A 15,963-nucleotide genomic window follows, 5' to 3' on the forward strand; every position below is an offset into this window, starting at 1 on the left:
TGGACAGATGACGACAACACGGTATTTTGCATCTTACCAGGGTAGTTTCTTTGGCTTAATTGCATTTTGAAATGTTCTCAAGTGGTGTGTGTTATTGTTGTCCAGCTAAATCCCACGTCGGGATTTAGCCCAAGAACCCATAGTCCTGTCCTTTTCATATGGATGCAAAGCCATGGGTGTCACTTCTAATGAAAAATAATTCCATGTGCTGATTGACGGGCAGTAAAGCTCACTTTATCTGGTATTGACTTGGGTTAGGAAGTGCTCCTGATAAGCGATCTCAAAATGGGACTGTTAGATAATGAATAATTTAGAGGTTACACAGAAGTAGGTGAGTGGCTTCTTGTCCTGCATCTCGCTCTCCCTGGGCGGCTCCTGCTCACAGAGATGAACTGATGGGGATCCCTCTTGCTCCTGCAGATGTTTGATGGGATCCTGCAAGTGTTTTAATGGCTTGAGCACTCTGAAGAGCGGGGACTGCCCCGAGGAATCGATTCCGTGCACTTGCAGAGCTGATCATTTCTGAATTCCTGATACATTTCCTTCAATCAATATGAATCCATTCTTTGAGGCAGCTTCAAAGCTGCCTTTGAACTCTCAAGAGTGAAGCTGCCTGAGAAATCCAGATAAAAAACAAACCCCTTGAGTTAAATTAATTAATACTTTTAAGTGTGTCAAAAGAAAAGACGTTAGTGGAAATGTCATGTTGGGGAGGAAGCAAATGCGATTCCCTGTATCTGTACGTACCAATTCGTTTCCATTTGGCCACATGCAAGCCAGATTTTTGTACCCCATCTGAACCTACAAACATGTGGGAAGAAAATGGTTTCTAAATAACAAAGATCAGTTGGTAATTACATAATTGTTTTATGTGAGACATTGATATTTTCAGTTCTCTGCGATAAACAGGCAGTAGTGCTGTGTGTATTTGTTCGGGGTCTGAGAGCTGTAAGTTTTTAATAGTAAAATTAAAAAAAAAAAGACTTATCAGTTGGGGGTAATAAAATTGTATAATATACTTCACTTTATCCTCTCTCCCCCAGAAGAACAGCCCGGTAAGCCCTGCACCACCAAGAACTGGTTAATATTGCTGTTTGACTGTGCCGGGCCTGCTCTGCCCTCTTGTGTGTGCACGTTCGTGTCCGTGGTTCCAGGAGCAGGGAATCCTTTGCACACAGCAGGGGTGGTTTGGGTCATACCGACAGCACTGTAAAATTGTAGTGCTAACTTTTAAATCAGAATATTCATAGTTTCAGTGCTTGCTTGATGTTTTTTGGTAGTTGTCAACCTGCTTCCTTTCTTCTCTGTAAAGAGGGAAACGTGTATCTGCTTCTCTCGCCTGCTGCAAACTTAATTAGGCAATGAAAAGCGCCGTTAAAGTGCCACCTCTTGTAGAAAACAAGTACAACCTGAGTGTCTTGTGGTAATTTGATAATTAAGAACTATATTGGGTTAGGACCAGGAGGAGGGTGAAGTTTGATAGCCCAGCTTTAGCGGATCTAACTGTGGGATTGCAACATATCATTTTAGGATCACATTTAAATAGGTTAATTTAGGTTTTGAAGTTCTTTTGAAAGTCCTTGGTGCTAGGCAAGCTTCTTTTGTGCTTTAAAGCCTTCAGCTTCACGTTTGTCTGTTGGCGTGCTGCTTCCGGATAAAATGGCATCTCCTATAGTGAGCTTTAAAATTGTTTTATAAAAAGAGTAAGTAACAAATTGAGGAAGGTTGGGATTCATCTTTTTGAATGGAGATGTCTCTGATGTAGAAATTGGAGCAGATCGCCTGTGCTCCTTACAACGTCCCACTCAGGAATGTCAGAATTAACGTCTGTGCAGCTTGAATTCCGGCTTTTGAGTCTTCAGTGTTGTAATGACATGTTGGCGTTAGCCCTGCTCTCCGGCATCACCCATTGCGCAGGAATGATGAGACAGCTCGGTGAGAGCTTTTCCGATGAACTGTGTCTCCATTATGTGGTGTATAGCCACATGTCGTGCTTATCTGCAGCTACCAAATCCTGTAAATAAATCCCCTGGTACTGCAAGGTTCTTCTGTGTCATACTCAAACTGTGTATTATATGTTAATGTCTCTTAAGAGACAATACTTGCTCCTCAAGATGATGTTTTGGGTTCCCTGGTGCTTGAGGTCTTGCTTTTTCAGAGTAACCATGTGCTCATGTAATTAAGGACTCTATCATTAAGACATTTTTGCAATAGGGAAGAGTGAAGGCTCCACAGGCAAACACTCATCCCGGGACAGATGTTCAACACGGAGAAATTCATCCTGAGGCAGCAAGTCTGGGAGAAGTTTGCGCATTCAAAAAATAGCGTCTCGGAGTAGGAAATGTTGAACCATTTGCAAGATCAGCTTCTGTATTTTATATATATATATGTATTATTCTAGTATAATAATTTTCTTCGGCAGCGGATGAAATGAGGACAGGTTCTAGGTCCTTCTACTCCATATTGAAGGGGAAGTTTTCCAAGACTGGATTGTGGTGTTCTCCTTGTTGCATTTTATTTTGCTTTTTAAGAGGAAAGCTTTTCCTTACTAATGCCTTATAATGATTTTAGTTTCAATTTCCCTGTAAAATACCTCTCACTGTAGACAGAAAAAGACTAAGCGTAAGAATTTAAGCCAAAGGAAGGATTAGACTGAAAATCCCCAGACTACCACGCTCCTGATACTGGAATTAATGCGAAGCTGGTTCTGCGGGTTATTTTGGGAATGTCTGCAGCTGGTGTCGCTTCGTTTGCGGGGGGAATATCTTCCATCCCTTCTTTGCGGTGGGAGGAGACACTCAGTAGTCACCAGTTAATGTCTCGGACCTCCTGTACTATTTATAAGCCATTTATTTCGTTTTATGAGTCATTTTCTTCACCCTCTGCGACGACGTACTCTCCCTCCTGTATTTAGGAACAGCACCGGCTCCTTTTTGCCTGCAAGAGCATGAGCATCAAGCAGGACAAAAATAATGGTTTAAATGGAGAAGATAAGATAGGGTCTTTGAACACAAGCCCTATGGGGAGAGGCTGAGGGAGCTGGGCTTGTTCAGTCTGGAGCAGAGGAGGCTTAGAGCTGAGCTCAGCACTCTCTAGAACGACCTGAAGGGCAGTTCTAGCCAGGGGGGATTGGGCTCTTCTCCCAGGCAGTCAGCAATAGGACAAGGGGGCAGGGGCTTCAACTCTGCCAGGGGAAATTGAGGCTGGAGATGAGAAAGCAATTCTGTGCAGAGAGAGTGGTCAGCATTGGAATGGCTGCCCAGGGAGGTGCTGGACTCACCGGCCCTGGAGGTTTGTAAACTGAGATTGGCCATGGCACTTAGTGCCGTGATCTGGTCAATGGACTGGAGTTGGACCAAGGGTTGGACTGGATGATCTCTGAGGGCTTTTCCAACCCAGTCCGTTCTGTGATTCTGTGGTGCTATGCCAGGGGTTTGGATCCTTGAATGTCGCCATGTGTAGAGTCTGCATCCTTGGGGGTTCGTGAATTGTTGTTCAAATTAGCCTTTTTCTTCTAGATTAGCTTGCGTTTCAAAGGAAAAATGGCAAAGGAGCTTTCAGATCCTTGTTTTTCTTCTGCTCAGGGTGTGCGTCGCTGCTCAGCGCTGATGGTCAAAATTGGCTTGTGTAGAAGAAACAGTCTGAAATTTCACCCCAATGTCATTTGCTTGAATCAAACTTTAGGCTGGAATCCAGCCATATTAGGCTTGAATCGGATTTTTTTTGTGGCTTGATGATCAGGCTGATGTGCTAATGTATATAATTCGCCCCTCTCTTATGGAACAGAGTCAGGATTGCCGGGTGGGATTTAGCTGCCTCCTGCTATCAGAGATGTCCCAGTAACCGACTGGTTCTGCCGCTGGGAACGTCGCTGCGGCACTGCGAGTCCAGGGGGTCACAAATCTCTATTTATTTACACATCTGCCCGCTTTAACTTCAGGTTCAACTCGAGCAGCACGGACCAGAAGACATTTATATTGAATAATCAGTGGAGGGGTTTGTCTTGTAAAGAAAAGCGTTTTTATTTGGAGTGACTCGGAACTTTAAATGTCTTAAATCAGAAAATCCACTGAAGTCTGAGATAGCAGCTCTTCAAGATGTAAACTAACAACAGAAAATGCCCTTTATTTCTTCGCCCTAGTGCATAAATCAGTTTTAAGATACAATTTTCAGCTATCTCTCCAGTTCTGTTTTCCTGCAGGGGGAGGTGTAGAGTCAGAAATGTTGCTTTTTTGTTCAAATCCGCTGCTGTTTTTCAACCTCCTTCCAGTTTTCTCTGCTTATTGTGAAGGTTTTAATACACGCTTGTCACATCACGGCGATGAATTATGGCTTTCTTGCCAGCCCCGCAATTGTATATGATGAGTTTTATTAACCCCAGCTGACTGTAAATAGCGAGGAGCCGCACGGGTTTGTTGTTTGATTTAAAGGTGTTTCAGCGGCAATTTGCAAAAGGGAAGCTGGGGCAGGGGGTTGAACAGAGAGAACGGTGCCAGCAAAGGGTGCTCTGCTTTTTTCTGTTGTTCATATGCATTTTGCAGGTAATTGTGTACACAGACACCTGTATACTCACATATATACATAATGTATACTCACGCAATTAGCGAAATACAGCATAAGCAACCTCTTCTGAGTGGTGATGTATTCATAACGTATTTCTCTTGCTCAATAAAAGCCTTTGAGTGTCTGAGTAAGGAAGAGGATTTCTCGTTAAATTTGTGTGCGCACCAGGAATTTGTAGGATGCTCCTCTGGTATTTTTAAATCTAAAGCCCCTGATACTAGAGCTTAAAAAGACTTTCAAACCTCATTTTAGAAAATACGATTCCCTGACCATAGTGTGTTGTTTTAGAGTATTTATTTGCATGTGCGCCTTGTTATTTCCATATTATTTTATTTAGAAGATACTCATAGTCTCTCTTTCTCTGGATTTACAAGCGGTAGCGTAATTCCTCGCCCTGGCAACTTGTGAAGCTCGAGGCAAAGAGGAGATATGCACAGCTGGTTTCATCCTCGCCTTTTTGCCCGAGGAGTGTTGATTTAACGTGGTTGTGAGAGCACTCAGCTTCATTTTGGACTGTAACCACAGCCAAGCTCTGTTAGAGACCTTCCCCAAGCTCTGTGAGCGGCAATCATTGCCCAGTTCTTTGGTGCAGCTCTCTTAGCAGCAAAATGTTACAATAAGAGACTTGAGTCGGTGCCTCTGCGTTTGTGAATTTTTAAAATACCCGTGTACCGGAATGCTGTTATACAACATGCAGTTTTTAATTAGAGTTTGGAAAGGGACAGTTGAGTCAGGATCCAAATTAAGCCTTTTGAATAATCTTACCCATGTACGTGGCACCTGCCTCAGTGGATCCAGACTATGGCTCGTGAGGCTGCTGCAGAATAAAAAATACTCTAATTTAATTGTTTTTCTGTCCTCTCCTTGCACTGTATGTTAAGTGTGGTTTAGGTTATCACGGATTTTAGTCTGATAACAGGTTCTTCTTTGTGTCTTTTGGCTTCTCCTTCCAGCTCTTGCTCAGTTTGCTGCAGGTTGGGTGGCAAAGCTGGAGGGACAGGGAGTGACCTGTGGCTCAGACTCTTCCCAAGAAGCCAGGTTGGAAGAAGGGCTGGGCTGGGTTTTTTGGTGTTCTTGAGCTCCCTCTCCACCTCAGAGCTGCTCGATGCTTTTCCCAGGACGGGTACAAGGGTGCTCGGTGGACCTGATGGTTTACACGCTGCAGAAAATGAGGTGAAAAGTGTTGTGATGGCCACAGTTGTGCAGTTATGTTGAAATCCACTTTCCTCTGGCTGTGCCCACAACCCAAGTGGTCTCTTTGCACCCAGCAATTGCTTTAAGAGGGCGGCTGGTGCTTTAGCAATTGTTTCCCCCGTGAAATCTGGTTGGAACCTTATGGGGCTTTTTTCACCTCCTCTCTCTTTACAGCAATTTAAAAATCCTTTTAATAAATGGAAAACCCACTGTTTGATAGTTCATATCTCAGCTATAATTACCAAATATGAAGATGCAAGCACAAAATAATTTCCTAGGGAGGTTTACACAAAAGAGAATAACTGATTCTTTTCCTTTTTCAGTCCTTTGAGAAAATCCATAAGAGGATGAATAAAGCAAAGAGTGATGATAGTGCAGCACAGGTACAAACCTGGTGATGTGACCGGGATTCTGTCGGGGTTTCCGCTCCGGTGGCTTCCTTAAAGGAGCCTTGTCAGAAAGAAAAATCACATTGCTGGAAGTGGGTTGTGCAATCAATCACTGGCCACCAAGAAATGGGGGGATCAGATGGGTTCTCGTTGGAATTCAGTCAAAACACACTTCAAAGAAACTGGCACATCTCTTGGCTGAGGTATTTAATCATATATTCGGTGCCTGGCTCCCTGTTGCAGTTGCTTAATGAGAGTGGACTTTTGTAATCCTAGAAAAGAGCGGCCACAAGATAATTATGCAACTTATAAACTCTTTTCACTGGAGATAGCAATTTTTTGTTTAATTGTGTTTTCTTGGCCTGGCCTTTGAGCAGATTGATTTCCAGAAAACAATGGCTTTATGTTAGTTTGTTTTCACTGCCAGAATGGTATAAACTACTGTTTTCTAACCTGTAGTCCCTGCAGTGCCTGGGTTATTTGGGAGCGCTCTGCGAAAGGTGACAGAGGAAAGCGTGGCTTCGTATGCTCCCCAGCAGCTACGTGTGAGAAACTTCTGACGGTCCATCTATTGAAGAAGGTGGAAAATTGCAGTGTAGGCAGCCCGAGGAGCTTGATGAACATGCTCAGCTCCTCCTGGCGAGGCCAAATTCGGCGACTTTTCCCCATGCAGAAACCTGTTTGTGGCAGTGTGTGTTCCCAGCTCTAATTAGCGTGAGATTGCAAAGCATTAGATCCATATGGAGCCTCTGCCAGTTTATTCCCTTTCTCAGAGTCCCAAATAGCCAGGGCTTTGAATTTCCCTGTTCTTCAGGTCGCCCTTTGCCCTGGGACAAACCTGATCAGCAGGCTGGGGGAGCGAACCCAACGGGGATCAATGCAGTAGGTATCTCACTGCTTTTGTGGAAAAACAGCAATGCAGATTTAACCCATTTGTGGCTCTGGAGAGGTGTACAAATAATTTGCATTACTTCTTTCTGCCAGGTAATAATCCTTTACTTCCCACAGACAGCCCTTTTTGGGGGGATCAGACATGTTCCTGTGTCAAACGTTAATTTTCTCACTATTTCGATGTCCTTCCTCTCTTCTCAGTCCCCTGCAGGACCCACTCCAGATGTGGTTTATGGTGTTTATGTTGGATTTCTTCAGAGAAGGGGTAAAACTGTTCACGTTTACTTCTTGGAACAGACTCAGGGAGTGCATCAACTTGCTTCTATGTATATTTTTAACATTTAATGGTGCTCTCTATTTTTTTGACCTCTCAGTAAGGCGTGCACTACAGGTGGGGTTTGTCTGGAGAGTCTTCTGCTTAATCCCTATTTAAGAGTTTTCACTGTACATAATGATGCAGGATTTTGTAACTTTAAGCACAAAACGGCAAAGTATACTTTAGTTTTGATTGTAACTGAAATCTTTATGGTTAAATAGAGTGTTTTTTTCAATCAATTTGTAGTTATTTAGGCAGCCTCTTAATTCTTCCCTTCATGATTTCACTGTGAGAAGGACAAAGACAAAACATGAATTCATCAGGAATCAATTATTCTAATCAGAGAACACATATTAAAATGCCTTAGAAAGATGCAGATATTACACAGCAGAGCAGGATTTGCGGACATTTGGATCCCCAATCCAGCTTGTTTGGACCGTGGTTTTTCTATTTGTTTTTAGGATAGTTCAACCTTCTTTATAAGACATTTGACCTTAAATTGCTGGGGTGTGCACTTAAATCTCAGCTCCATCTTAGTATGTGGTAGGTTATCCTACAACTTTAAGAAAAGGAAACCCAACCCAAACCAGAATGGCTTTACATTTTGTTTTTCAGCAGCAGGAGAAACTGTAGTTGTTTTTAAGTGCTCTCAGTGATAGCAGAGTTGGTGTGAATGGTGTGGAGAGCCTGGAAGGCTGGAGAGATGTGTTTGCTGCTCGCTGCAGGCACTGGCCTCGCGCCATTAAAGCTCTAAAAGATAATGACATGTGCTCCGACAGCATCTCCTGACATGATTCAGCCCTTCTAGCTGCAGAGTTTCTTCTGTCTCCCATCCGATCGCAGCCCGTGCCGCTGGTTTGCAGAGGAAACCATGGAGCACTTCAAAGAATTCAAGTGAATTCCTCCAGCTGCGGGTTGCTGGAGGCTCAGCCCGTGTGTGGTTCGGCGGTGGGGTCCGGTCTGTGTCACCCCCGCTCCTACTCCAGCCCTCGCTTTGCTTCTGCGCTTCTGGCACAATATTGACTTGCAAACAGAGAGGGGTTTTTGCCAGTTGCTATGGTTACCTCGCAGCTCCCCACAGCTGAACTGCAGAAACAAGCAATGCATTTCCAGCCTTAATGAAATGCACAGCAGCGTGTTCAACTTTTAAACCCAACGCGAACATCGCTAAGCAACATCCATTCGTGATTTGCCATAATTACTGCTGGAAGCTCCTTAGGATTGAAATGCTGGAGCACAAGTCTTTCTCCTCCACTGCATCACAATAATTTTTCCTGCCAGTAGCTTCGCAGTATCTCTGACCTGTGATGTTTCATAGTCTCTTTACAGTTTCAAAGAACTAAGTTTGACCTCTTTAAATTATTCACACCTTCAGACCAGCAACATCTCCAAAATCTCCTTTTTTGTGTATCACTTCTCATCTTTTCCTTCTCATCCGCTCCCAGAAATTTGTTTTAAAGACCTTTTATTCTTCCGCCCTAGTTCCAAAATGTGAATCCAACTCATTTCCCCCAGGCTGCTTCTTAAATATTTTGGAAGAACCAATTTCATCAGACCAGCACTAACGTTGAATTAAAATGGGTGCGTACTTGGTGCTTAGTGCTGTTTGCTCCAATGCCTCGAGTCTTTCGAGGCGGTTTTCAGCTAAGGGGTTTTATTTAGTGTCTATTTTGAACAATGCGTTTTGTCTGTCAGTTTAACAAGTAGAATGAAACTGGACGCTGGTTGTATGGCCACACTCCAGGCTTCGAGTCAACTGCCTGGTGCAATTGCAGTTCTTGAATTAGTTGTTTGGGCCACTGTGCTGTGCCCAGTTTCTGTGCCGATCAGGCTGATTTCCTGTGTTCTGTTCATATTTTACATGTAGCACCAGAGTTACCGATTCCAGAGAGGAAAAACTGGCTGATCTATCTGCTCTACGTTCACAGAGACTACGAGGAGTGTAAGGTAAGAGCTGCTTTTGAGACTTTGCATTGGGAAGTATTTTACTAGCGTTATGAAACAATAGTTTTCATACCAGTTTTCAAACTACTGACTTCTTCTGCAATAAGAGGACCAGAAGAAAATACAAGTAAAATAACCTTAATGTTCTCAAATCCTTGGCTACCTTCAGGATCCATGCATGCTGCTCTCCAGAGCTACCCATGAGCAGGAAAATGGAAAAAAATTGCAAAGCTTTCTTATTTCAAGTGAGGGACAGGGTCTTCCAAGCTAATAACACCGTTCTGTAGTGCTGGTCTCTCAATGGTACTACAGAGATGCTATGAAAAACACTTTGATTGAGTAAAACATCACTACCAAGTCTGAAAGAAAAAAGATCTTGGATACCCTTTAGTTTACACATGCTACCTTGTACCCTTTAATTTGGCGGGTAGCTTGCAAGTGGTTGTTTGCTTGGGATTATAACAGCAAGTGGAAAGAGCAACTTTGCTATGAAATATTGTGTTTTCCTGCTACAGTGAACACAAGTTATTGAAAATGATGCACCGGTGGGCAGGAGGAGGGAAGTACGAGTTGCCTTTCTGTTTGTGTCCCGTGCAATGAAGATCTGAAAATGCTTTTTCGCTTCTGAAACATCAGGGTTGGTTGGGACTTGTCTGTGCACACAACTCCTGGGGGTGCTTAGGAAAGGGGCGGGCCAGGGGAAATTCATTTAGCTCCTAATTAATGCAGCCGGAGGGTTGTATCAGCAACAGAGCCATTTCCTCTCAGATCTTGGCTTGAATAGATAGAAACACAAGTTGAACTTGCAATGTAAATAGAAAATGGTTTCAATTTTTGGTTAATCCGACTGAATTTCTCAGGTCTCTGGTTGCGCACGTTTACTGTTTCCGTGATGGGATGTTGGGTCGCAGAGTGCAAAAGAGATGTACAGCTCAGGAAAACAGCGAAAATAACCACGTGGATGATATCACGGCAACACTGACTCCTCCACGTCTTCATCAGTCACTGAAGCAAGCAAAAAATGGGGAAAAAATGGAGAGAAGACAGCTTTTTTGCTTGGCAGGCCGGCTTTGCAGAAGCTGTCGAAGCGAAAGGAGGCCAAGCCTTTCCTGAAGGCTCACCAAACAGCATTTTTGCAGTACATTTGGGAGAGTTTGGCAGCAGCCCATCACAGGTTAAATGAGCTTCCATCCTGTCGCACAGATGTGTGCTCAGAGGCCTGGTTTTGTCCCCAGAAAGACAGGAACCTCAGCGTGCCGTGATGCCGCTTCAGTCGCCGAGGAGCGACAGGCGCATCCAAAAGGTGTTGGCAGTATCCCCAACAGCTTAAACTGCTGCTAAATCCTTGATTTCGGTATAGTTTGGGCATTCATTAAAGTCCATTAATTTTCTTTTAAGACTCATCTGAGAAACAGGTGACCTGTGATGCGATTAATTTTGCTCTCAATCTCGCTGGATTCCCCCGCGGTGCTTTGAGATACCTCCTTTCTAACAGGATTTTAAAAGCTCCCGTATTTTTCAAAGAAAAACCTGTTTGTTTACCAACCTTAGCTCCCCAAAGTGAAGGCATGACATTGATTTTAACCCTTACGGTGCCGCTCCTGCGTCTATTTTGGGGTTGCCAAGCTTTTGACAATTTTTTGAGGAATTATTAAAATCGCCAACTGCTTTTAATTAATAAAAATCACTTGTGCTGGTTGGTCTCCTGCCAGTAGGGCTGAATTCTGTCAGCAAGTTAAATAAACCTGGGAGGAAAAGCTGGGATTATAGATCACATTTCTCAATTCAAGGCGTTTTGCTATGGGATTTTTTAGGGCTTATCGAATTAATCAGATCTCTCTAAAAGATAGCTCTCTATTGCCCTCTCTTGCTCTGAGAAACTGATCTCATTTTCTATATACAGAATATTTTTAATATATATTTTTATATGGAGCAATATAGAGGAGGTGCTTGGTTATGTCTGCGTTGAATGTCTTATAATGTACTTTGTAAAGCGTAGAATATAGAGATACCAGCAGATAGAGATGAGGGGAAGAGCAGCCTGGGCTTGCTCTCCATTCCCTTCCGCTCTTTAGTTTTCTCTTTATGGCTGAGGAATCTCAATCCCCAAAATCTTTCTTTCCTCCCTTTTTTCTTCCACTTGTGCGCAAAAGAAGAGTCTCGGAGCAGAAATGATGCGCCTGGTTCGTAGCCACAGTGCTTATCCTCCCAAAGGTCTCTCTTTTTTGACTGGTTTTATATCTTTGGGTCGTGTGTGACTATGGAATTTAGCCAATCTGCACCCGCACCCCAAACTGTCAGCGGTGTGGATTCAACCAGCAAGAATTCACATTTCCATGTTTTTTTCGCCCCGTCCTTTTCCCGTGTACTCGTCACTTGTCCATTTGACTTTCACTGACGCAGCTGCGGTTGCTCCAATTCAATTTATTTCTTCAGAAAGGGCCCAGAGTAGATACCCTTCTCATCAGAGGATGCTTTCAGAGATTCCTGGTGGGATTTTCCCCAGGTAATACCTGATTATCTTTGGTAACAGGAATGAACAGAGCGATGAGCTTGTACTGTTCAGTGCACACTTACAGTTGTCCCAGCTGCGATCCAGCGCCTTTATTACATGTGGGGTTCTGGTTTTGATAACTGAATCTCTGTCATTAGCTTTGTTAAAATATTGACAGTTTACCACTTTTATAGCATTTTTATATGGTATATTGCAGCGCTTCGCTACAAATTCTGTATTAATATTGACTTCTCCAAGCATAAATTCTGATTAAATGAGTTTTGTGCCCATCACCACGTTGCATGATGGTTTAATTCAAGTTATTTTAGGGCATTCCGCAATAACCACAGGAAGAGCACAGCTATATGTAGCACATGCAGAAAATTCTCCAAGTCATGGTTGCACAAGTTATTTGATCAGTCAGAAATCCATTTTCTTTCACTGAGATTTGCTTTATTAAAATATTTGAAAGGTTTATATTCTTTGGAAAGCTGCAGTGCTGTAATGGGGTAATAGTGAAACTGATAAGGGTTTTTTTTGGTGAGGTGTTTGGGCTGTACTCTCTGCGCGTTGTCGTTTCAGGCCGTCATCAAAGAGCAGCTCCAGGAGTCGCAGGGGCTGTGCGAATACGCCGTCTACGTTCAAGGTATGTCACACGGAAATCTCAGTTTTGTTAAAGCAACTCGCTTCTAATTTGACATACAGCGATCAATAAGAAGGGGCACATATGCTAGAAACATATCGAGTTCATATGTACAAAATTTTTGGTTTTCTTTTTCTACTTGCCTAGGTCTAGTTTTGGGGGTTTTCACATGGATGGGCAGATTAGATTTTCTGCTTTCTCCGTGTCGATGAGTTTGTCATGGGACCGTGGGCTCTCGGCCTTCAACGTCTTGGCGTGTGCTTGGGTGGCGTGTCTGATTGTATCACAGATGTGTGTTTTAGAGGTACCTGCCTCAGGGGATTGTCTTACTTTTTGCTTTAAGGATGGTTGTCCTCTTCCTCTCCTGTCCCCTAAATAATGTCCCCGAATCTCCACGTTGCCATTCAAAGTGCCGTGGTGGGGGAGAGCTGAGATTTGTTGGCCACGGACATGCTGCAGCCCGCAGAAGTGGGGAAAATCCAGACTGTGTCTTAATGAGCAATTTGCCAGGTTTAAAGCAGCTTTTATTCTAAAGAACAGGAATTTTTCCAAGCGAGCACGAGTCCTTTGCATGCATTGTCATTCTGCCCTCCGACACAGCTTCTGCTCGAGGTTGCGGCAGGAGCGGGAGAGAGCAGACGAGCGTTGTTATAATCTATCTGTGCTCCCCTTCTTTCCCTGCTGTCAGAGACACACGTTTTTCCTGCGGATAATGGACTAATTTGCCTGGTATATGTTGTCTTGCAGCTTTGATATTTCGCTTGGAGGGGAAAATTCAAGAATCTCTTGAACTTTTTCAGACATGTTCCATTATGAACCCTCGAAGTGCCGACAACCTCAAGCAGGTGGCACGATCGCTGTGAGTGCTGTTTTATTGTCTCTCTTTGATGTGCCATCCAGGACCTTCCGTGTTTTGTTTTCCTCCCAGGCACCAAGCAAAACCCCAGGCTGCTTAATTCCAAATGTGCTTCCTCCTTATCAACACTTGAGTTGGCGTCCAGAAGCGTGGGCTACCCGTAAAAGCAGAACCTGTTATCTGCTTGTTGTGTTCTTATTTCCTTTGTGCTTTAGGCAAGAGAGGTGAGGCACTGATTTCTAGCTGCAGAGCTCAGGGTGCTGACTTGAGCAGTGTAAACTTGCCCCTTTCTGTCTCTGGGTGTCTGGTTAGATCACTTATCTCTTTCCATTGAGACAAAGGCAAACTACAGAGCCTGTGAATTCATTCCTTGCATCTCCAGTAATGTCAGGGAGGGCCTCAGCATCTCACAGGATTGACAACCTTGTCTCTGAAAGGGAGCGGTGCTCAGATTATAATATTCCAGGGATTGTAATATCGTGGAGATTGTAAACCGGGGCCCTCTCACGCAGGTCTCTAGAGAACGAGCAAATAGCATCGTTTCTCACTGGCAAAGGTGCTATTGCACAGCAGGGTTTGAGAGCGAGGAAAAATAACAATTGAAATGCTTTTGCAGGTTTCTTTTGGGGAAACACAAGGCAGCCATTGAAGTGTACAATGAAGCCGCTAAACTCAACGAAAAGGACTGGGTGAGTGTTGCAGTGAGTCGGAGGTGATTGCAGCATGCAGATGCTTCTGCATGTATTAACACAGCCCTGTATAGACATGAAGGAAAATATGGGAAGTAGCTCCCTGTTTGGAAACCCTCAGTTATCATTAAAACTTGCTTGAGTAATTGGGAAACGCTTTGTAATGCAAAACACCGTTGACAAAAGTTACCCTCAAACTACCTGAGAGGGTTAGTTCTTACCTCCCAAGCATTACCTGTTCTGGCGAAGTGTTGGCTGGTAGCTCCAGGAGCAAGAATTAAATGAGTTCTTCTGAATAAGAAGAGAAGAAGTGAAGGAAGAGCGTTGCACAGGGAAACGTGCGGCGGTGGGTGAGAGGAGAGAGGACATGCCTCGCGGTTAGTTGTGGGCAGCCTTCTGCAGGTGACGCTTTTGCCTGCAGAAGTGTTGTTTCTAAGATAAGACTTGCTACGTGTGATCTCATTCCCTGAGACATCAGGCACTCGCTGACTTCAGCCATACTTTTGGCACTCGGTATGTCTAAAATTCAGGCTTGATACAAGGATATATTTGGTGTTATTCAACATATCATGTGCCAGACAATGCAGAAACCTTTTATTCCATGGGTCTTCTTTCAGGTCTACATTGCCTTCATGATTCATTACTGTCCTCCACAGCTGGAGAGACTGTGGAGGAGAATATCACTATCACTCTAAAAGGGCTAATGGGGAAATAAGAGAGTTTCCTTTTAAAGGTCAAGGCTGTCTAAACTGCTGAAGCAGTGAAATGCTCACCAGGATAGAAAGGAGGATCTGGCGGACCTCGCTTTTCAGCTCCCCAAGGTGTGCCAGGGTAGGGAAAGGGGCAAGTATCTTGTCTGTTAAACTGCTGGTGATGGATTAGAGACGTGATTGTTCCCTACAGCGCCACTGGAGTGTTTGGGATCCCTAAGTGACCTTCCTACTCTGTCGCAAAAGTATTTAAGATGCCAGAGGGACATCGGCCCTTCTGGTGCTCGACTTCTATTTTGGAAAATTAGGCACATCTTCAGTCTTTGCTCCTTGTTGTCTGAAGACACCATTGTTATTTCTGTGTTTTTATCTCGTTGACCTGTAGTCTGCTGTGTACAATCACACGCAAGCTCTTTAGGTTCCTGTAGCAACTTGAATGTATAGGTTTTACTTGACTTACAAATGCAGAAGGGAGTGGGCAGGCACAGGGGTGTCTCCAGGTCCGTGTTGACCCTTATCACTAACCAGTTATGTAGCATCCATGTCAGACCTCATGCTGATTTGGTTTTGGGGGTTTGGTTGTGTTTCTTTTTACAGGAGATCAGCCACAACCTGGGTGTGTGCTACATGTACCTGAAACACTACAACAAGGTAATGCAAATACTTGTCTGCCTGATAAATGGGAAGTTTGAAGTGGGTCAAGTATTAAGGAAATTTTTCGCTTTGGCATTTATTTCTGGGAGCAAAAGTTCGTGAGCTGTCTCTGGTTTTGTCTGCACATGGAATTACTTGGAGTCAGCTGCAGGTTAGCGGAGTTGGGTAAGAGTGGAGCTGAGATTCACCTTGTTGCTGGCCAGGACACTTTTTCCGAACTAGGATTTTTTTCAGCGAGCGTCTTTGGTTTTAAAGGGAATGTTTGAGTGACCTCAAACTAGACAGAAAACCAGTTGTGCTCCAACAAGAGCTGTTTCTGAGCCTTTTAAAACCAGAACCAGAACTCCTTCTGGTTTTGTGAGGAGCAGCAGTTCCTAAGAATGCCAAGTCCAGCTTCTTGAAGAAAGAGAAAGGTGATAGTGAAGACGCAAACCATTTCCCCTGCGTACAGCTCGAACTGCTGCACCTCGTGCACAGAGTTTCTGGAGGAACCTTGCTGCCCCTTGGCTCTGGCAGGATTCAGAGAGAAGAGTTACGGCGTTTGTTTGCTGAAGATGCAGCAGACACCTTTTTTCTCTTCATGGAAAAGATTTACTGAAGCTCCTGTTGCAGAAAGCCTG

The 15,963-nt window shown here is 43.9% G+C and overlaps 1 protein-coding gene across 2 annotated transcripts in view; it reads left to right on the forward strand.

Annotated features, from left to right (window-relative positions):
• BBS4 (Bardet-Biedl syndrome 4) overlaps positions 1-15,963 on the forward strand; it is a 36,825-nt gene that overhangs the window by 7,453 nt on the left and 13,409 nt on the right. The window contains exons 3-7 of one of the 2 annotated variants that reach the window (XM_065847151.2): positions 9,221-9,300; positions 12,374-12,437; positions 13,182-13,293; positions 13,907-13,979; positions 15,287-15,340. In XM_065847151.2, coding sequence (XP_065703223.1) covers positions 9,221-9,300; positions 12,374-12,437; positions 13,182-13,293; positions 13,907-13,979; positions 15,287-15,340 — 383 coding nt within the window. Of the gene's footprint in view, positions 1-9,220; positions 9,301-12,373; positions 12,438-13,181; positions 13,294-13,906; positions 13,980-15,286; positions 15,341-15,963 lie in introns of those variants that run through there. The other variant, XM_065847155.2, reaches the window with a different exon arrangement.

This window comes from Patagioenas fasciata, chromosome 12 (genome assembly GCF_037038585.1).
Source record: "Patagioenas fasciata isolate bPatFas1 chromosome 12, bPatFas1.hap1, whole genome shotgun sequence".
Classification (NCBI taxonomy): domain Eukaryota; kingdom Metazoa; phylum Chordata; class Aves; order Columbiformes; family Columbidae; genus Patagioenas; species Patagioenas fasciata.